Genomic DNA, 22521 nt, shown 5'->3' with positions numbered 1-22521 from the left:
GCAAAGGAGAAGTGCTCACTATCACAGATTTAGACTGGTTTGTGAACAATATTTGAGGGAAATGGTGATATTGTGTATGTGGAAAAAGTTTTAGATCTTTGAGTTCATCTCATACAAAAATGGGAGCAAAACCAAAAGTGTTGCGTTTATATTTTTGTTGAGTGTATATATATATATATATATATATATATAAAAGCAGTTTCTAGCTGTAAAGAATTGTGTGACTTTGTAAAAGGTTTAAAGAGTTCTCTTTGTGTTTATATATTGTAATCCTTTAGAACATGATGCATGGTATTCTACAACCCCTGGCAATAATTATGGAATCACCGGCCTCAGAGGATGTTCATTCAGTTGTTTAATTTTGTAGAAAAACGCAGATCACAGACATGACACAAAACTAAAGTCATTTCAAATGGCAACTTTCTGGCTTTAAGAAACACTATAAAAAAATCAGGAAAAAAAAATTGTGGCAGTGAGTAATGGTAACTTTTTTAGACCAAGCAGAGGGAAAAAAATATGGACTCACTCAATTCTGAGGAAATCACCCTGTACAATTATGGAATCACCCTGTACATTTTCATCCCCAAAACTAACACCTGCATCAAATCAGATCTGCTCGTTAGTCTGCATCTAAAAAGGAGTGATCACACCTTGGAGAGCTGTTGCACCAAGTGGACTGACATGAATCATGGCTCCAACACGAGAGATGTCAATTGAAACAAAGGAGAGGATTATCAAACTCTTAAGAGGGTAAATCATCACGCAATGTTGCAAAAGATGTTGGTTGATCACAGTCAGCTGTGTCTAAACTCTGGACCAAATACAAACAACATGGGAAGGTTGTTAAAGGCAAACAAACTGGTAGACCAAGGAAGACATCAAAGCATCAAGACAGAAAACGTAAAGCAATATGTCTCAAAAATCGAAAATGCACAACAAAACAAATGAGGAACGAATGGGAGGAAACTGGAGTCAACGTCTGTGACCGAAAAGAAACCGCCTAAAGGAAATGGGATTTACATACAGAAAAGCTAAACGAAAGCCATCATTAACACCTAAACAGAAAAAAACAAGGTTACAATGGGCTAAGGAAAAGCAATCGTGGACTGTGGAAGACTGGATGAAAGTCATATTCAGCGATGAATCTCGAATCTGCATTGGGCAACGTGATGATGCTGGCTCCAGCCTGGAAAGCTGATCTGGCAACAGCAATCAGAGAAAGTTGGAGCCAGATTGATGAAGAGTACTGTCACTCATTAAGTCCATGCCTCAGAGACTGCAAGCTGTTATAAAAGTCAGAGGTGGTGCAACAAAAATACTAGTGATGTGTTGGAGCGTTCTTTTGTTTTTCATGATTCCATAATTTTTTCCTCAGAATTGAGTGATTCCATATTTTTTTTTTCCCTCTGCTTGGTCTAAAAAAGTAACCGTTACTGACTGCCACAATTATTTTTCCTGATTTCTTATAGTGTTTCTTAAAGCCAGAAAGTTGCCATTTGAAATGACTTTAGTTTTGTGTCATGTCTGTGATCTGCTTTTTTTCTACAAAATTAAACAACTGAATGAACATCCTCTGAGGCCGGTGATTCCATAATTTTTGCCAGGGGTTGTATGTATATTATTACTTAAATCTGTTTCAGTTTAGCAGGCCTTAAAATCCTTATTTTCATGCTTCCAGTCAGAGATTAATCACATACCTGCAATAAAACACTGTTTAATTTGTTGGTTTAAAACCACTGGTACCAGTTAAGGTTTTAATAAAAGCATGGCACCGCTAATGCACAGAGGAAGGACTAGTCTCTCCTCTATGTCTGGAACCAGTGGGTGTGTTTGATGACAAACCAAACACAACTGACATTTTAGATAATTTTTGTGGACCATTTGTATAACTGTTGTCACTAGAAACAGTTTTCTAATGTGTGTCTTGAGGTATTATCGAACATGTGCATCTCACATTGTGCCTAAGTGGTGTAATTTCTACAAGTGTAAATTCTTTAATAGATTTTTACAAATCAAGTTTCGAAGGAAGAAAATGGCTGTGGAGCAAGGTCATAACAGAGTGCAGCTGATGTAGACTGTTATATAACAGATTAATGGAGGGCAAGCGTACAGCACACAACATGACATGGGCTTAATGGCGTTTCTTTCTTTGTCTACCTTAGATATATCACCTCTGTATTGCAGCCTTTTTGGCCTCTTTCGAGAGCGAGACCGCTTGTGGTTTTCACCAAATTACATCTTTCAGCTTGATGAATCAGCTTCAGAGGATGTGTATTTTAAAATGAGGTAGGATGTATTATTTTTCATCATGCATAATATTAGTTATATTCATGGTGTTTAGCATTTACAGCAGGGCTCTTCAACTCATTCCAGAAAGGGCCGAGAGGGTGCAGGTTTTCTTTGCAACCACCCACTCCACCACGTGATTTCACTGATTAACATCACTTTGAGCAGATGGAATCAGTTAATCAGTGAAATCTCCTGGTGGAGTGGGTGGTTGTAAAGAAAACCCGCACTCTCTCAGCCCTTTCTGGAATGAGGTGAAGAGCACCGATCTACAGGATAATATGAAACATTACGATGTTGCATTTTCTTTTTGTTATAGGTACTACTTCCCTGGCTGGTACAGTGGTGTTGCATCCCGGGCTTATCGATATGGGGTTGCCAAGGGGTCAGAAAGCCCAGTTATTGATGACTTTGTAATGTCATACCTGTTTTTTCAGGTAAGCACCTGATCATAGAAAATTCCTTGTTACTGCCACCAAGAGGTTTTATGTTTTTGCATGTTTACTGGATTCAGTGCAGGATTTAAAGAGCGTATCTCACTCCAGTCAATGCTGTCTTTTAAAAAAAATTTATATACCAGATGATAAATAATTTTTTCCAGGTCTAACTTTTGTGGGGCCTAATATAGTTAATAAAATAAAAATAAACCAGAGTCTGTCAGAAAAATGCACAACAGATTAATAGCCATTTTATCTATTATCATTGCATAACTGTTGGAACTAACTTTTACCTAGCTGAAAGTAACTCTGCTCTGTCTGTGGCAAGTTAGTTTCATAGTCAAACTTACACCAGCACATCGATCCAGGTTGGTTTTTGTATTCAGAAAAAAAACACATCAAATATGTCTAAATAAGATTAAAAATCAAATCAATTTTATTTATATAGCACCAAATCACAACAAACAGTTGCCCCAAGGCGATTTATATTGTAAGGCAAAGCCATACAATAATTACGGAAAAACCCCAACGGTCAAAACGACCCCCTGTGAGCAAGCACTTGGCGACAGTGGGAAGGAAAAGCTCCTTTTTAACAGGAAGAAACCTCCAGCAGAACCAGGCTCAGGGAGGGGCAGTCTTCTGCTGGGACTGGTGGGGGCTGAGGGAGAGAGCCAGGAGTAAAAAAGCCCAAAGTAGTAATAAATACATACCTTGAGAAATGCATCCAGCTGATTTCTCCTGTGTTTGCACATATCACCAAAGAAGAATCGCTCCTGCTCCACTTCGAAACATCCTAATCATATGAACACATGATGGTCAGTAAAGATGTGATCGGCGATCATTGCATTTGTGTTGCTTCAATCTGTTATTTGTCTGTTCACAGTCATTGATCTAGTAATCAGGTAACGCTGTTGGTGTCTGGTGCCCGTGGCACATCTCGTGTTAAAATTACAGCAGCAGTCACTTTATCTCAAAGTTTTTGTGTTCACACTCATAAACAGACACATAAAATTCTTCTTTCTCCGTGACTCCAGCCCATGAGGCGCATTTCTCACGCTCTGCTCAACTGCACTTTCTCCATTCTTTGTGGGAGGCATGTATAAATCACTTCCACTTCTCCCTTAAAAATCTTATCTGTGCGAAAACTGTATACAGTAATTTCCAGACTATAAACCGCTATTTTTTTCACATGCTTTGAACACTGTGGCTTAAACAATGATGCGGCTAATTTGTGGATTTTTACAGGCCTTCTCTTAAGTCAAAATACATCAGTTGACGTTGTCGATTGATTTCCTGAAAGCTGCGGTCCTCAGGGGGTGTAGATTCACGCACAGAGTAAATATAAGGTCTTACCTGTTCGTTTAAGTGGATTCATCATACTTTTAATTCTTTGTAGTGGGCGAAGAAAAGTCCCTCTCCAGCACTTTGCGCCAGAGTTGCACCATCAGATTAGTCAGCTTTGCCTTCTCCCCACACCCTTCCCCACCAGGTCTGTCTTAGCGCAACAAGTTCAGAAAGTAACAGAGCCTCATTAACGTCTTATTTACCACAGACTCCAGGTGATCCTGGCTGCATGCGATAAAATCTCAAGAAAAACTTAAAATTACTCAGTTCTCCGTGTGAAACAGAGACGCCGTGCGACACCGTGTGCGCCCTGGATGACATGCGCATCAATATTTACGTGTACCACTATCAGTGGGGAAAAAAAAAGGCATTTATGGTACGTATTTAATTAAAAGATAAAAAATCTTTCTGTCTAACATCTTTCTGTGTAAGTCTCTAATGTTACAAGGTGGAGACTTGTGGCGTATAGACAAGTGTGACCTATTTATGTACATTTTTTTTTTTTTCCTTTTTTAAAATTGATGGGTGTGGCTAATATTCAGGTACACTCTATAGTCCGTAAATTACGGTAACTAATAAACACGACAACTGGCTATGAGGGACCCTCCAAAAGCACACCTGTTTGCTGTTTTGACATACTCACCCTCAAAGTCCACAAAAAACACGAATTTTGAGCTGCAAAAAATTCTGGATTTCCCATTCATTTCAGTGAATAAGTCTGCGGGGGCATTCCCGAACATAATGTCACAGAAGTCAACATGTGCCATAGCCTGACATTTCTGAGCGTTTATCAGTGGCACATGAAATCAAGCTAATTTCCCCATGTTTATGAATTCATTTCTCAGGGCATATGGCACCAAAAATAAAGCACAATACATCAATATTTTCATAATGTTTTATTTGTTTAGAATACTCAGCTCATTTGACATTTCATTTACCAGAGACATGTACCTTAATCCTTTGAAAACTTGGTGGAAAGTTTTAGCTTGCCTTTAAAAAGAAACTGGTACATAGAGGGACAGGGATGCTGATCCGCTTAAACTCTATGACTGGACAGTGTGATTTTATGTGCATGTGTGTTTTTATATACAGTAAAACTCGCATAAACTGTCATCGTATGGGGGGGGGGGGCGCGATGAAGGAGTAAGCCGTGTCCACGATAGCTCCATAATCAAATCCTTTAAAAATATTTTTGAAAGCCGACAAACTTTTAATTTATTTGCCAGACAGGGACACTTCTTACTGAAGAAACATCGATACTACTTTGAAGCAGTCATCTCAACATGACACGGGGTAAATCTAAGAGAATCGAAAACGCTGAACAAGGCCCCAATCAAGCCCTGAGCTTGCCTGAAATGGACTCACCCGAGATGACTGAAGCGGATACGGACAACACAAGCGAGGCGGAACTGTCAAATCGGGCTGTGCTAGAAGCCTTTAAAGAGCTCAAAGGTGTAGTGGCAATGAATAAAGACGAGATATGTAAGAGCTTGGACTCCTGCATTGAACATGTTTATAACAAAAGGAGAGCGGAAATCCACGTAGCTAAAACTGATCTTGCCGCAGCTATTGCTAAAGTTGAGGCTAATGCTAAAGCTACTAGCAGCACTGTACGAGACTTGGAATTAGCATCAACTACCCAACTACCAACTACTGACAGAGCACATCGCTCTAACAGACCACGGCCAAATGCTTCTAAACCACCACGGCCATTCATCCTACGGCTACGCTATCACACAGTCAAGGACATTCTGAGAAAAGCAGCAAAGGCGAAAGATCTGCGGTTTCAAGACAGAGCCATACACATATTCCCGGACTACCCTCCAGCCATAGCCAAACAGAGAGCGCTATTCAACAGAGCCAGAGGTTGTGTACATGATAAGCCTGGTGTGAGATATGGACTGCTTTACCCAGCGAGACTCATCGTGACCCATGACGGTGTTCAGTCCTCATTCACTGACCCACAACAAGCTGAGGAATACACGGAACGCCTCCTCTCATCCCCTCCAGCCCCAGGACCAAGCCGAGAGAGATAAGAGAACATCCGCTACTAAATCATAAATAATGCAACTTCTCACGAACAAGACCCTGTTCGTGAGAACAGGGTCAGTTCGACGTTTTCAACAGATCCACTGCAGTGTTGAAAACTCTGAACTGAGAAGGTAAAACTTAAAATGTTAAGAAATTATTTGTTTAATTTGAGATGTTTATTTTTATACACTTTAACAACTAATACTTGATTTATTGTATGTGTGTGTGTGTGTGTGTGTGTGTGTATATATATATATATATATATATATATATATATATATATGTATGTGTGTGTATGTGTGTGTATGTATGTGTGTGTATATGTGTATATATACTCAAAAAAAAAAAAAAGTGGACCCTATTTGTTTATTCAAAAAAAATGAGTAACAGTCTTAGTAGGTTAAGTTGCTTAGACAGGGAAGTCGTTTTCGTTTTATTTTCTTTACTGCCCGCAAGTTTTCTCCTTCCTGCGGCTACATTTATGTTAGCCTGAGATGTTTAAGTTCAATACTTGTGTTGTTATCAGTATTTTTGTTCATGTTAATGCGGAACACATATTCTAAAGAACTACTCTCACATAGACCTCAAGTGCAGTTAAACAACTATATTTTCTCATGCCAATTTACTTACAATATGACGTACAATGACCATACAAGCTGTTAAAAGGGGATTGACATTCACAAGCTGGAATATACGTGGCTGTAACAACCCTGTAAAAAGAGGAAACGTTATCCAACATCTAAAATCATTACAGTCCAGTATTACTTTCTTACAAGAAACCCATCTGAAGAACAGTTGTCACAATAAGCTAAGAGCAAAATGGGTGAGCGATATATACCATTCATCCTTCTCTGCCAAAGCAAGGGGCACAGCCATATTAATTAAAAAAAGGCGTACCCTTTACCCAACGGAATACAATTCTTGATAAAGATGGCCGCTATGTAATTGTTATTGGAGACATTTTCAGTGTATCTGTCACCTTGATCAATCTATATGCACCAAATGCAGATAACCCTGCATTTTTCAAAAAAGTTGTTGGCTTAATCCCTGATTTATCATAAACAAAATTAATAATAGGTGGGGATTTTAATAACCCTTTGGATCCCGATCTTATCTTGACAGATCATCAAACAAGAGAATTCCCAAAAATAATTGTAGTCTTCTCCTGAATTCTTGTCTCAAAACCATGACTATTGTAGATCTTTGGTGTTTCACAAATCCATCTGGTAGAGAGTACTCCTTTTTTTCACCAGTACATAATTCGTATAGTAGAATTGATTATTTTCTTTTGGATGCACAATTAATACCATTTACATCAGATATAAAATATCACGTTGCATCAATTTCAGACCACAACCCTCTTTCATTTAATCTCCTATTGGACGGAATGGATCCACCATGTAGATCCTGGAGACTAAATCCTCAGTTATTAATTGAAACTGAATTCTGTGATTATATTGAAACAAAAATAAATTTATACTTTGAAATAAATGACACTCCAGATGTTACTCCATGCGTCCTATGGGAAGCCTTTAAGGCATATTTGAGAGGTTGTGTCATCTCCTACGAAGTTGCAAAAAAGAAAAAAAGATACAATTCAAAGTAAGAAACTCGAAGAACAAATTCAGAACTTGGACCGAGAAAATGCATCAAATCCTACCCCTGAGCTACATAGGAAAATCACAAATTTAAAATACGAACTTAATGAAATACAGTAAAAAAAATTAACATTTTTATACACCAAGCAAAAATACTTCGAGTGGCAACCTCTTATTGAATATCTGCAAAATTTGCTTATGTGATATATGTAAGAATGAACCTGCTCCGCAACTGTTTAAATGTTCTATGTTATGTATTTGTGTTTGTAATTTCATTTACCCTCTATGTTAAAATATGAGTATTACTAAAGATATACAATTCAAACTGTGAAATCCATTCTGCTCAATAAAAATATTTGACATAAACTGTCATCGTATAAATCAGATATTCACACTCAAAAACATAAGTCCCAGTGCTTTTGTATGGATTTCCATGTAATGAACACCATATATACAATATTTTGTAGAATGGATTTTCACTCACATTGGACAAAACATCACCTCCAACCGCAATATATTTCCATTAAAAAAAAAAAAAAAAAAAAAACCCTCACATATACTGGACAGAGCAGTCTAAACATGCCCAGTAACAGAGGTATGAAATTAAATTTCAGCACTGACACTCACCAATTCGAGGAAAGTGAGACCGTATTTCCATGATGCCTGGCCATTTTTTTTTTCTTCCCCAAACTGTGCTCAGATATGGACCCACAGCCTGACTTGCACCTGTTAAATCAGAGGCCGCAAAAGGCTTTGATCACTTTTCCATTTTCACACGTTCCTCTCCCATCACATTTTATAAGTTTTGCAGTGTGCACACCTTACCTTTGAAATGACTGTAGAAAGAAAAGCTTGTTGAGGGACAAATTATTTCAGAAAAGCATAATTCAGAAAAATTGCATAAAGACGATGTGGAGAACTATAAAACTGACATAAGAGTTTAGGATTTTGAGGGGTCCGCAGCACATTATGCCCGGTGCTTATTTATGGCAGGTGTTAAATTTTTTTTTTTTCTTTTTTTTTTTCAGAGGAAATTTTGACCCAGTCATTAAGTGAGGCAGGTCCCTATTCAGGATTCCCTATAAATCGTTCGGTGCCTCCTGACTAAATAATCTCTTACATACATATAAATGATTGTCATTCTGGAATTCCTTTATTTATATATATAAAACAAATGTATACGTCACACATCGATTTATGTACAGCTCTTGTATTGACACAATATGGAGTTTTGCACATGTGTATAAAATGTGATCATGTTTATTCAACTTCAGAAGTGACAGTGTGCACATTATGTGTATGTTTAGTGGAGGCATGACTTTGTGAATAGTTTTGTAAAGATCCCCATCACACATGAAGCTCAGGAAGAGTGCCTTGGAATGGCTGTACTGGACATGACAAGAACAGCCAAGGAGAGACGGTTGTCACCATTGGACATCTACCATTCTATAAGGTACTTGTGTGTTACATCGAATTATGTGGTGATGATCACATCTGCATGTTTATTCAAATGTATATCATTGTATGCTGTCTTTAGTCATTGGTTCATCTTCCGTGATGGACACTGCATAACTTTCATTCTAAATCCAGTGACGAGTTCCCGCCATATGAACGAAATGGCTTGAAAATGCCACAAATGTCAACATGGAACTAAATTGTATATCAGCTAAGTCCTGTGGCCCAAAAATAATTTAGTTTTGAAAACGACCTTCATGAGGGCCTTTAAAATTTGCAGACTTTGACAAAAATCTCCTTAAAAGCTGTGTTTTGGTCATAACACTGATCTATAATTGAACTGAGCTCAGCTGCAGCTGTAACTTAACACCCCCCCCCACACACACACACACACACACAAAATGGTTAATAGTTTTGTCATCGATTTAACATTTGTTTATATATATATATATATACGAGGTCTGTTAGAAAAGTATCGGACCTTCTTATTTTTTGCAAAAACCATATGGATTTGAATCACGTGTGATTGCATCAGCCAAGCTTGAACCTTCATGCACATGGGGATTACACAGATTAAGGAGTGCTCCAGCCGGTTTAAAGACCGCCCACAGCGTCTGATAGCGCGGCGCACTCCGAGCGCTGATCGTCAGGCTGACACCCCGCTGAAACAACCAGATCATTTCCAACGTGAAGGCTTTGTTGATCCGGGACGTCGTCTGACTTCCACAAAAAAGGCATAAGGCGTGGACATCAGCACTTTTTCGGCACATTCCACTGTTACATGAGGTTTTTTTCATGGAAAAAGAAGTGGACAGATGCGCCACCGTGCCACTCATGGCGCGGGACAAAACCACCTCCGTGTTGGTCTCACAGGATGGCTTTGAGATGGATTTCAGACGGATTCCGGTTGCTTTCCAGTTGTGTGACTATCTGAGAAATTGTGCATAAGCTGGACATGCCCCAACATGTCCTGTGAGGCTTCATCACAGCGTTGCTTTGCACCATGCGGCTCCGCCACGACGCGCGGAATTCCTCCGCTCCTCTTTCCATGACAAAAACTCCTGTAACAGTGGAATGTGCCATTCATTTCTAAACTGGACGCTGTGTTTTATCCGGGACGTCCTCTGACTAGCACAGGAATTGCGGAAGACGTGGACATCAGCACTTTTTCAGCACATTGAGACAGACATGTGGAGGAATTCCGCGTCGTGTCGGAGCCGCATGGCACAAAGCAATGCCGTGATGAAGCCTCACAGGACATGTTGGGGCATGTCCAGTTCATGCACAATTTCTCAGATAGTCACACGACTAAAAAGCCACCGACAGCCATCTGAAATCCATCTCAAAGCCGTCCTGTGAGACCAACACGGAGGTGGTTTTGTCCCGCGCCATGAGCGGCACGGTGGCGCATCCATCCGCTTCTTTTTCCATGAAAAAAAACTCCTGTAACAGTGGAATGTGCCGAAACAATGCTGATGTCCACGCCTTATGCCTTTTTTGTGGAAGTCAGACGACGTCCCGGATCAATCAATCAATCAATTGTATTTATATAGCGCCAAATCACAACAAACAGTTGCCCCAAGGCGCTTTATATTGTAAGGCAAGGCCATACAATAATTACGTAAAAACCCCAACGGTCAAAACGACCCCCTGTGAGCAAGCACTTGGCGACAGTGGGAAGGAAAAACTCCCTTTTAACAGGAAGAAATCTCCAGCAGAACCAGGCTCAGGAGGGGCAGTCTTCTGCTGGGACTGGTTGGGGCTGAGGGAGAGAACCAGGAAAAAGACATGCTGTGGAGGGAGCAGAGATCAATCACTAATGATTAAATGCAGAGTGGTGCATACAGAGCAAAAAGAGAAAGAAACACTCAGTGCATCATGGGAACCCCCCAGCAGTCTAAGTCTATAGCAGCATAACTAAGGGATGGTTCAGGGTCACCTGATCCAGCCCTAACTATAAGCTTTAGCAAAAGGAAAGTTTTAAGCCTAATCTGAAAAGTAGAGAGGGTGTCTGTCTCCCTGATCTGAATTGGGAGCTGGTTCCACAGGAGAGGAGCCTGAAAGCTGAAGGCTCTGCCTCCCATTCTACTCTTACAAACCCTAGGAACTACAAGTAAGCCTGCAGTCTGAGAGCGAAGCGCTCTATTGGGGTGATATGGTACTATGAGGTCCCTAAGATAAGATGGGACCTGATTATTCAAAACCTTATAAGTAAGAAGAAGAATTTTAAATTCTATTCTAGAATTAACAGGAAGCCAATGAAGAGAGGCCAATATGGGTGAGATATGCTCTCTCCTTCTAGTCCCTGTCAGCACTCTAGCTGCAGCATTTTGAATTAACTGAAGGCTTTTCAGGGAACTTTTAGGACAGCCTAATAATAATGAATTACAATAGTCCAGCCTAGAGGAAAATTTTATTAGCAAAGAAAGTCATGAAGTCATTACTAGTTAAAGTTAAAGGAATACTCGGCTCAATAGAGCTCTGACTCTTTGTCAGCCTGGCTACAGTGCTGAAAAGAAACCTGGGGTTGTTCTTATTTTCTTCAATTAGGGATCAAGAAAGCCTTCACGTTGGAAATGATCTGGTTGTTTCAGCGTGGTGTCAGCCTGTCGATCGGCGCTCGGAGTGCGCCGCGCTCTCAGATGCTGTGGGCGGTCTTTAAACCAGCTGGAGCACTCCTTAATCTGTGTAATCCCCATAAAATGGTCCCTGAAAGCCATCTGAATTTTCCGAATGGTGTCCACCTGGAGGTCTTTTACAGTTTCTGGAAAAAATTGATGCAGCAAAGCTCCAAATCATTCAGACATTTATTCTCAATAAAAATCCGATGAGAGGGGTGGATCACTGCTCACACAAAGCCTGCTCACAGGCGAATGACGCAACCGATAGGCGTGAAAAAACTCACGCATGCGCACAAAGGTTCAAGCTTGGCTGATGCAATCACACGTGATTCAAATCCATATGGTTTATGCAAAAAATAAAAAGGTCCGATACTTTTCTAACAGACCTCGTGTATATATATATTACTGCTGTTTTAGAAAAAGTCAGAAAGATGAGTTGTGATTGGACATCTCTGCCAGTTCCCTTCCTGCTTTTGAGTCTGCAGCAGCCACAGTAAAGGAATTTAACACTGTAACACACTGAGACACAGAAGCGGGGAGCCAAATTTTTGCTTGCATATGTGGTGTTGAATGGATGTAAGGAAACCCTTGGGCTCAGCTTTCTCTCTTCAGACAATTATTAAAGGACAAAACAGATTACTACTGGTATGATTTATTTTTCATATGAGGGGAAACGTAATGCATTGAAGGCGATGGCCATTGGGTTAATCCATTTCAAGAAAAAACGAGTAATGCTGCTTTCAAATCTCTTGCTTTTCTTCAGCTACAAGTCCTTCTTACCAAAGGACATGAAGGCTCACATCCAGGCCTGCAGTTTGTTGACACGGAAGCGTATCAGGTTTCGCTTTAAGCGTTTCATCCAGCAGTTCAGTCAGTGTCGCACCACAGTGCGTGACCTCAAGCTCAAGTACCTTATTAGCATGGAATCCTTGGAGAAGGCCTTCTATACAGAAGCCTTCCAAGTCGAGCAGCCACCCAGCAGACAGCTCACCATATTTGTGGCAGCAGAAACCGGCATTCAGTGGTGTCATCAGAACTTAAAAGACTCTGAGCAGGTTAGTGTGAGTGCTACGCTTTCTAAATGTTTCTTTTGCTTTTATGAGAGCATGCCACATTTCTCCATGTAATGTGGAGTTGCGTCAGGAAGGGCATCCGGCGTAAAACTTGTGCCAATTCAACATGCAGATCCACCTTGGATTTGCTGTGCCGACCCCAAGTGCAAACAAGGGAGCAGCCGAAGGGACTTACTTACTTCTAATCATTTGCATGCCCTATACCAAGTTATTAAAATGAGGGTGATCAACTCTACCTTTGAATGGCTGGAAGCTTAATGGTTTGCAGTTCCCTAGTCATAGTCCTGTTTTGAACCACATGGAGATACTGTGGCAGGACATTAAACAGACGGTCCTGGCTCAGAAACTGTCCACTGTGACTGAAGGAACACAATTATGCAAAGAATAGACTAGAATGGACTGCAGTGTGACTGATCTTCTGTTATCAGACATGTTTAGGCTGTTTTTTGTTTTTGTTTTTTTTTATTCCATCGTAACAAACCATTACTTTGTCTCTGAAAAAAAATGTTTAATCCACCATTTTCAGCCAGGTGTATTTCTAATTTGATGTGACGTATAGGAAGTAAAGAAGAAAATTCCTGAAACTGAATTTGTTGTGGATTTTTATTAGTTAATTTATTTGTCATCTTGAAAGGACCTTGACTAACCTTTTTTTACATTATATTGACTGGTCATTATCAGTTATGTGTTTAGTTGTATGTTTTGAATCAACTTTATGGTAGTTGCTAAGTCCTTACATTTTGCACAGATCTTTGAACAATGAAAACAAATTTCTTGGACTGCCTACCCTTGTCAAGAAGCAGTTACAGTATCTGTCCTCACATACCATACAAAATTTGTATTGAATATAGATTTTAATCCATATTATCACAGATAATTCACTTGAAGCATTTACCTGAGTGAAGAGGCATTTCTTTTGGAAAAGGTATGTTGGAAATTACATAAAATACATTTCCAATATGTACCTTTCTGGAGACGGCAGTCTGACATAGAATTTGTGACAAACATCTTGTGTTCATTTCAAAGTTTTACGTCAATACAACTACTGAAAACAAAACGGGCAAAAAATTAAACCACAAACTTCATTTGTAGTAATGGTAACTTGTTAGCAACTTTTTCCCCTTTTGATTTTGATTAGAAAATAAAGTATGTTCTACTTGCAGTAATTTGGTGTTGAGTTCACTTCCTGTCTTCTTGTGAACATCGAGCACATCTTGGAAAGTCAGAGAAATTTAAGTAAAATGTAGTGTGTTTCCCCTTTTCCACCTAGAGTAGGTAAATATTTTATTTACCTTTTTTCTAAATTCTGGTTTTGGACATCAATCTCATACAACCCCAATTCCAATGAAGTTGGGACATTGTGTAAAATGTAATTAAAAACAGAATACAATGATTTGCAAATCCTCTTCAACCTATATTCAATTGAATACACCACACAGACAAGATATTTAATGTTCAAACTGATAAACTTTTTTGTTTTTGTAAATATTTGCTCATTTTGAAATGGATGCCTGCAACATGTTTCAAAAAAGCTGGGACAGTGGTCTGTTTACCACTGTGTTACATCACCTTTCCTCCTTTCCATCACCACTTTATGAACAACTGCAAAAAAAATAGTCCAACAGCTTAAGAACAATGTTTCTCAATGTTCAGTTGCAAGGAATTTATGAATTCCATCATCGATAGTCCATAGGATAATCAGAAGATTAAGAGAATCTGGAGAATTTTCTACATGTAAGCAGCAAGGCCGAAAACCAACATTGAATGCCCGTGACCTTCGATCCCTCAGGCGGCACTGCATTAAAAACTGACATCATTGTGTAAAGGATCTTACCGCGTGGGCTCAGGATCACTTCAGAAAACCATTGTCAGTTAACACATTTCATCGCTACATCTACAAGTGCAAGTTAAAACTCTACCATGCAAAGCGAAAGCCATACATCAACATCCAGAAACGCCGCCGCCTTCTCTGGACCCGAGCGCATTTGAAATGGACAGATGCAAAGTGGAAAAGTGTGCTGTGGTCTGAGTCCACATTTCAAATTGTTTTTGGAAATCATGGACGTCGTGTCCTCTAGACAAAAGAGGAAAAAGACCATCCAGATTGTTTCCAGCGCAAAGTTCAAAAGCCAGCATCTGTGATGGTATGGAGGTGTGTTAGTGCCCATGACATGGGCAACTTACACATCTGTGATGGCACCATCAGTGCTGAAAGGTACATCCAAACAACGTCTTTTTCAGGGACGTCCCTGCTTATTTCAGCAAGACAATGCCAAGCCACATTCTGCACATGTTACAACACCGTGGCTTCGTAGTAAAAGAGTGCAGGTACTAGACTGGCCTCCCTGCAGTCCAGACCTGTCGCCCATTCAAAATGTGTGGCGCATTATGAAGTGCAAAATATGACAACGGAGACCCCGGACTGTTGAACAACTGAAGTCGTACATCAAGCAAGAATGAGAAAGAATTCCACCTACAAAGCTTCAACAATTAGTGTCCTCAGTTCCCAAATGCTTATTGAGTGTTGTTAGAAGGAAAGGTGATGTAACACAGTGGAAAACATACCACTGTCCCAGCTTTTTTGAAATGTGTTGCAGGCATCCATCCAAAAAAGTTTATCAGTTTGAACATTAAATATCTTTGTGGTGTATTCAATTGAATATAGGTTGAAGAGGATTTGCAAATCATTCTGTTTTTATTTACATTTTACACAGCGTCCCAACTTCATTGGAATTGGGGTTGTAAATATTTGGGCAGGCTAACATATAAAATTCCCCCTTACACAGAGATGAAGTCCCTCCTGCATCCCTTGTGCGACCATAAAATTGGTAAGGATGCCACAGAACGCTGAAGGAATGCACAGCGCACACCTAGGACGTACAAGGAAAGCCAAGTGTAATCACACCAGATGCCATGATCACTGTGAATTTTTGAGCATGTTTGAAACAAATGCAGAAGGGACACAGAAGGATGTACAAAGAAGGCACAGAGGTCACCGTAGTCAGCCAATGGACGCTGAATGAACGCACAATGATCAGGGCTGTTTGCCATAGTTTTTAGGAATAAAACTCATTATAAAACACTGTTTTAAATTGCAAAATGAGCTCCTTGTCATATGTGCAGCGAATTCCTGAGAATATTTTGTACATGTTTACAATGTTGAGCAAAGATCAGGTGGAGAACTTTCCCACTGCCTGCATGTTTGTTTGCCATTTTGTGTAGTGCTTGTTTTCTACTTTTCCTGCGGCTGTCCAATGGTTCATTCTGGGCTTCTGATTGGTCAACGCGCCGGTGTCAGTTCAGCACAAGTGGAAAAGGGATCGATGCAGCTCCATGTCTTGAAGAAAAAGACATATATCTCTGTGAGGAAGTGCAACAGAGTTGTTTGATCTCCTGGCGCACAGCAAACTCGACTGAACTCCAGCATATATGTCTATAAACTGGAAAAATTCTCAAGAAGATGCTGTGCTTCTTCAAAACGCACCCCGGTTTGCTATTCGGGATGAAACGGGAAGGAACAGCACCCTCTGGAATAGGGTTAGTCCTGCTCCAACTCCACGGGAGACTAATAAATTTATTTGCCAACGGCCAAAATATGTAAATGCGCAACATGTCATTTTGCGCCATTGGCATGTTTTTTTGTTTTTTTCTTTTTGTTTTTTAAAGAGACAAGATGTGAGTGACCTTTGTGGTGATAAGTGCTGGCGGGCAGCGTTATAATGCATCACAGACCCACAGCAGACATTTTCGCTCTACTTTTTCAGCACCTTGGACAGCAACACAGCCAGAGGCTCATGTCTTATGAGTCAGCAGAGTATAACATTAAGATGGAGGTTGTTTTTTCTTCGACATCAAGGAAAACAGTGAGCGTCACCCAAAAAAAATGCTTGGGGGTCTACTAGGAGGCAGAAACACTGTTGAATAGATGCTCAAAGAACACCATTGATCACTGAAATGTGGCACAGAGGAAGCACAAAGGAAACTCTGTGTATGCACAGGACTCCATGAGTGTATGGAGGATGCTCGGTGAATGCATAGATTGCCAAGAAATTTGCTCTCTAGAGCATTAAAACAATGCACAAGAGTCATTGAAGCACTTACACAGAAAGGCGTTTTTGCATCCCTTGTGCATTCTGGCAAGTTTTTTGGAAGCCCAGCGAATTCTCAAAGGACTTCGTCCTGTGTAAGGAACCCATAATGTTGGAAGAGGTTTGTTCGCTCCAGTTAGGCTAAACAATGTGTATAGGATAGCTTGTTAACTGCAGCATTGGAGATAGACTATAGAGGAAAATATAGTCTATATCAATACGCATTTTTATACCTGTCAGAAGATATTGGTTTATCACACAGTGTTCCGTGAAATGTGAATAGCTGGCATCTCATTTCATTTTAACTACTTCAATAACGATAATTTTAAAGTGCAACCTAAAACATAAAATTACCAGTTCTACACAGAATTAATCATCACTTCAAACCAGAAAAAATTCTGGTTTGAAGCCCCCGTTCAAATGCTAGCATAGAATGTCACATTCAACACATATGAATTAGATTTTGCAAAATTACATGAAGTGGTTTTGCAAATAGGGTTGTACTGTGTCTTATACTAATATAAATGGGCTGAGTGTTTTAGAAACATTCTTAAATGTTATGGTAAATTAAAATCAAATGAAACATAAATTTACAGTTTAGTTTTTCTGCGGAAGATGCTAGAGAGAAACACATCAGTTGTTCTTAATCTGACGATTTTCACTGTCTGCTTTTATTTTCTGTCTGAGATTTGCCATGGGCTTGGCCTTAAACTGTCCAAATTCTATATGCATTCACAATTTGAACTTGGACCAATTGACAAAGATGTTGATATGTTTGTCACCATGCTTGCTGGAGTTCAGACACTTAACCTCCAACCTCATGTCAGGTTGGATAATAGTTCACTTTTTAGCTATCTGGTTATTTGCCCGATAGTGTTTAAAAAAAAAAAAACTGAATGATAGCACATGATGAACTTCTCAGGGTCAAACTCTGGTCACATATGTTTTGATCACTTTGCAGAAAAGCTATTTCCATTTGTTGCGCTGCACTGAGTTTGGTAATTTGATCATTTTAACAAATTTAAAACATTATTTTCCTTTTAATGATGCTGTTTAACCAGGAGCTGCAGACCTTGTGCGACTTTGTTGATGTCACGGATATCAGCATCAAACAGGCCAGCAAGGAAGGTGTCGCAGAGAGCCGAGTTGTCAGCATTAACAAGAAAGATGGGAAAATTGTGGTAATTTTTTTTTTCTTTTCCCCTGTTGAGCCTCTCTGTATTACAAAATTTGCCAGCCTGTTTCAGTAAGATAAAGTGAATGCTTACTAAGTGCCACAAGGGCAGATTTTAAAGCATTTGCTTCTCTTCCTCTTATTTTATGTAAAAACATACATACAGTATGATGTGATGTTACGCGTGCAGTTTGGAAATGGATGGAGATGGTGGATTTTGTCATGAATGAATTGTCATTAAAGAAATTGAGGGAGAAAATGTGATGCAATTTTTTAAATCTTTCAGGAACTGGAGTTCCCCAATCTACCTGATGCGCTCTCTTTCGTGTCCCTCATTGATGGATATTATCGCCTGACCGCAGATGCGCTCCACTACCTTTGCAAAGAAGTGGCACCGCCAAGACTTGTGGAGGCCAATGCTTCTCATTGCCATGGCCCGATATCGTAAGTAAATCACGGCGTTTATTGACCACATGCACTGTTTGTGTAGATGATCAAGTATAGGAATTAATCTTTTTTGTCTGTTGTGATTGCAAAAGAGCTGTGTCGAGCTTTTAATGGACCCATGGATAATTGTTGTTTATCCTCTGACATAGCTGTAAAAAACATTTTTATGCAAAATTAACATTAACATGCAGAGAGGAAAAACCCTTGCTTTGACGCTGATGACTCATTTTGTTCTGCATAATACTTGTTGTTTCAGTATGGAGTTCGCCATCAACCGACTTGAGAAGTGTGGAAACAAACCAGGGTTGTACATTTTGCGATGTAGTCCTAAGGATTTTAACAAGTATTTTTTGACCTTCCCTGTTGAGGTATGTGATACAAACATGAACCTGAAAATGACATTATCCATCCGTCTGTCCAATTTCTATACTCGATTGCTCCAATTAAGGGTCCGGGGGGGGGGGTATATTTTTGGTTTCTGTAGCATGAATTTTACAACTGCCCCTGGATGGAACACTAGTTCATTGCAGGTTCCTCCCCAGCCAAGGCAGATGACCATTAACTGTAGTGATGAAGCAAGCTGTGTAGCACAGTTGCATGTCTAATTGTGCAGCAGATAACTGAAACAATCCTGCAAATGGTGATAGATTTGGGACGAATACTCCTTAGACATTACTCTTTTGAAAAGAAAACGATTGTCCATTTGAATTTTCAATAGACAGCCAGGTAGGGGTCAATTGAAGAATTACACTCACTCATCACTTATCTTCAACTGCTTATTCCAGTTAAGGGTCTCGGGGGGGCTGGAACCAATCCCAGTAGTCAAAGAGCGTAAGGCGGGTTACACCCTGGACAGGACGCCAGTCTGTCGCAGAGCCACAGAGAAACAAATAAACACATTCACACCTGCACACACACCTGCGGACAATTTTAAAGTATTTCCAATCTACCTAACCTGCAATGTCTGTGGATGTGGAACGAAGCTGGAGCACCCAGAGAGAACCCACACAAACATGGGGAGAACATGCAAACTCCACACAGAAATGCCACAGTTGGGAATTGGACCCATGATCTTCTTGCTGTGAGGCAAGAGTGCTAACCATTAAGCCACCATTACAAAGAATTATACTGGGGTCAAAATTTTAAAATGCTCCTATCAAATTGAAAACTACACCAAATTATTTGTCTGAGCATAAAGATTCCAAAAGGGTAGCGTTTGGACTGTCTGTGACTGAATGTTATGGAGTAAAAACAGCAAAAATGGTGACAAAGGTAAATTTCAGTTTGTACAGGGGTCGAAAATTAAAGCTGCTCCAATTTTGGTAAAATGTGGCACAAATTATTGGTAGAGCTAATAGGATTAATAAATGGAATAGTTTTGACTGTGTTTAGTTTTGACTGTTGAATGTTTGATCTGCAAAGTAAAGGTCAAACAATGTCGATTGCCATTGGATTGTGACACATGCATATTTAGGTCTGCTCCTTTCTGTGCCCCTGACCAAGGCAGAGGCTCTGTATCTGGAGTTGGTCCCCGGGTGCCAGACTGTGGCTGCCAACTGCTCCTAGTGGTTGGATTGTGTCTAACTGTAATTAGGATGGGTTAATGCAGTGAACAAATTTCGTTGTACATGTGTACAATGACAATAAAGATTCTATTCTATATCTTAACCCATCACGTGATAACTAAACATGACCCATGGTGCAAAATATTCCTTTTTAAAACCCTATTAACTCAATCAATAATTTGCATTACTTTTGTACCAAAAGCAACTTTAACTTTTGACCCCTGTACAAATAGAAATTGACCCTTGTCACCATTCATGCTGTTTTTACCCCACCACTCCATAACATATAGTCCAAACTATATCTTTTTGGAGTCTTTGTGGTCATACAAATGATGTGGTATAATTTTCAATATGATTGGAGCATCTTTTACCACTTTTACCACATTTTGACCACTGTGTAATTCTTCAGTTGACCCCTACCTGGCTGCCTACTGAAAATTCAAATGGCCATTTGTGTTTTTTTTTTTTTTTTTTTTTTCTTTTTTCTAAGAGTAATGTCTCATTTGTGCCAGATTTGGTGCTTCTATCACCATTTGCATGGTTCCTCTGTAAACATTATGTTATCTGCTGCACTATAACAGAAAACAACAAATCATGCAAACAACCAGTACAGAAACTTCAAAATCGGGTGCTTGGACAAGTTTAGCCCCTACCAGATCAGATATCAATACCAGAATTGGTATCATAACGGCACTAATTCCTTTACTGAATTTTACAGATTATTAATTTTCCATCATCTTCCGTCCACTTGTATTCTAGGTGTATAATGCTGTTGAACATAAACACTGCCAGATAACAAAGTCTGCCAGTGGAGAATTTAATCTCTCTGGCACCAAAAGGAGATTTAGCAGCCTGCAGGAACTGCTCAGCTGTTACCAGAAGGAAGCTGTTCGCTCTGATGGTGTCATTTTCCAGTTCAACAAGTGCTGTCCGCCAAAATCCAAAGGTAAATCTAACAGAATCAACATTTATTCTGGATACGACTGCAAATTTTGTAAACATAACCTTTGTTACCTTTGGTCATTCCTGCTTGGAAAAATTCACTAATGTTTTTTACCGTAGGAAACATTGTATTTTCCTAACTATAACTTGCACCTGAATGTGATGCATGATTTGCCAAAAAAAAAACTGCATCATAGACAAAAACATATGCCACACCAAAGTACAAGTCCCATTGATTTTTTTTTTTTTTTTTAACATTTTAATATGTTCATGCCATTTGAAATGCTAAAGGTAATTCAAGCATCTCGATATTAAAATGTTCTAAAATTATCCTCCTTAAACTTGATATAAATTAAATAAAAATATCAAAGCTAAGATGATGGGTTGCATAAGTAATGGAATGCTTTGCGTAAATCAGTTTTATTTTCAGTTTTCTTCAGACAAGTCAGGGGATGGATACATGCACATTTCCAAGTCACTGAATGTGTCTTGGACTTAATTTGCATCAGCCTTTAAGAAATAGAAACAGGAGGAAGTTCTCAGAATCTGAGTGACTGTGCAAGAAGGAGGAGAGTGAGGAAAGACACCCAGACAACCCAGAAGTTACAGGCTTCTGTGGCTGTGATTGGAGAAATAGTGTACAGTTCAAGCTTTGCATTTTGTATCACCAGTTATACAGCTTCATGATGGAGTGGTAAAAAGGAATTTTTTCTTAAAAAGAAGACTTGAAAATTTTGTGACAATTTGCCAGAAGGTACATCTGAGATGCAAGCCTAGATTTGATGTTTTGTTGAAAGAAAATCCTTCTCTGCTCCACTCCACTGTTAAACTAAGGGTGCTGATGCAAAAATGCAAAACTTGCACTGTGCTATTTGTCCAGTCTGGAAAATATGGTAAAGTGAAGTCAGACAAAATCCACAGACCACACTTGCTTACAGCATGCTTTCAATTCTTCACCAGTCCATCCCATCCCGCGGTTTGCAAATCATACACGAATTGACCAGAGAATAAAAATTCTCTCTTTGATCACTCATCTTTGGAAAAACTATTCTTATTTATTAATTACCTCTGAAGTATTTATATAAAAATATTTAAGCAAAACAATATAAATTTGTTGTTTCTTCCCACCGACAGAGAAGTCGTGCCTTCTTGTGTGCAGGAGCAATAAAGGCTCCAACATGCCTCCATCTCCATTACTGAATCGACACATCAGTCAAATGGTGTTCCACAAGATCAAGAAAGATGATCTGGAATTCGTAAGCTCTGCACATTCAGGACAGTATATACCTTAATTTCTTAATCTGTACAATAATGCTAACAGTGTTTCACAGGCTACTCTAATTTACATTTATGTGTGATATGATGTTGGCACCAAAAATACTCTACAGCCCTTTCAGTAGACGTGCATATGTGTATGTAACTGTGTAGATGCATACACTTACATTCCATAGATACCTCAT

The 22521-nt window shown here is 39.5% G+C and overlaps 1 protein-coding gene across 3 annotated transcripts in view; it reads left to right on the top strand.

The window, feature by feature from the left end:
- jak2b (Janus kinase 2b) overlaps window positions 1–22521 on the top strand; it is a 48030-nt gene that overhangs the window by 8238 nt on the left and 17271 nt on the right. For 2 of the 3 annotated variants that reach the window (XM_034170959.1, XM_034170960.1), the window contains 9 exons: window positions 2163–2286; window positions 2606–2723; window positions 9004–9149; window positions 12536–12827; window positions 17995–18114; window positions 18394–18551; window positions 18811–18922; window positions 20879–21065; window positions 22196–22317. In XM_034170959.1, coding sequence (XP_034026850.1) covers window positions 2163–2286; window positions 2606–2723; window positions 9004–9149; window positions 12536–12827; window positions 17995–18114; window positions 18394–18551; window positions 18811–18922; window positions 20879–21065; window positions 22196–22317 — 1379 coding nt within the window. The remainder of the gene's footprint in view (window positions 1–2162; window positions 2287–2605; window positions 2724–9003; window positions 9150–12535; window positions 12828–17994; window positions 18115–18393; window positions 18552–18810; window positions 18923–20878; window positions 21066–22195; window positions 22318–22521) is intronic. The other variant, XM_034170961.1, reaches the window with a different exon arrangement.

Source organism: Thalassophryne amazonica, chromosome 5, assembly GCF_902500255.1.
Source record: "Thalassophryne amazonica chromosome 5, fThaAma1.1, whole genome shotgun sequence".
Taxonomy (NCBI): domain Eukaryota; kingdom Metazoa; phylum Chordata; class Actinopteri; order Batrachoidiformes; family Batrachoididae; genus Thalassophryne; species Thalassophryne amazonica.
This window is presented reverse-complemented; position numbering and strand designations above follow the sequence as displayed.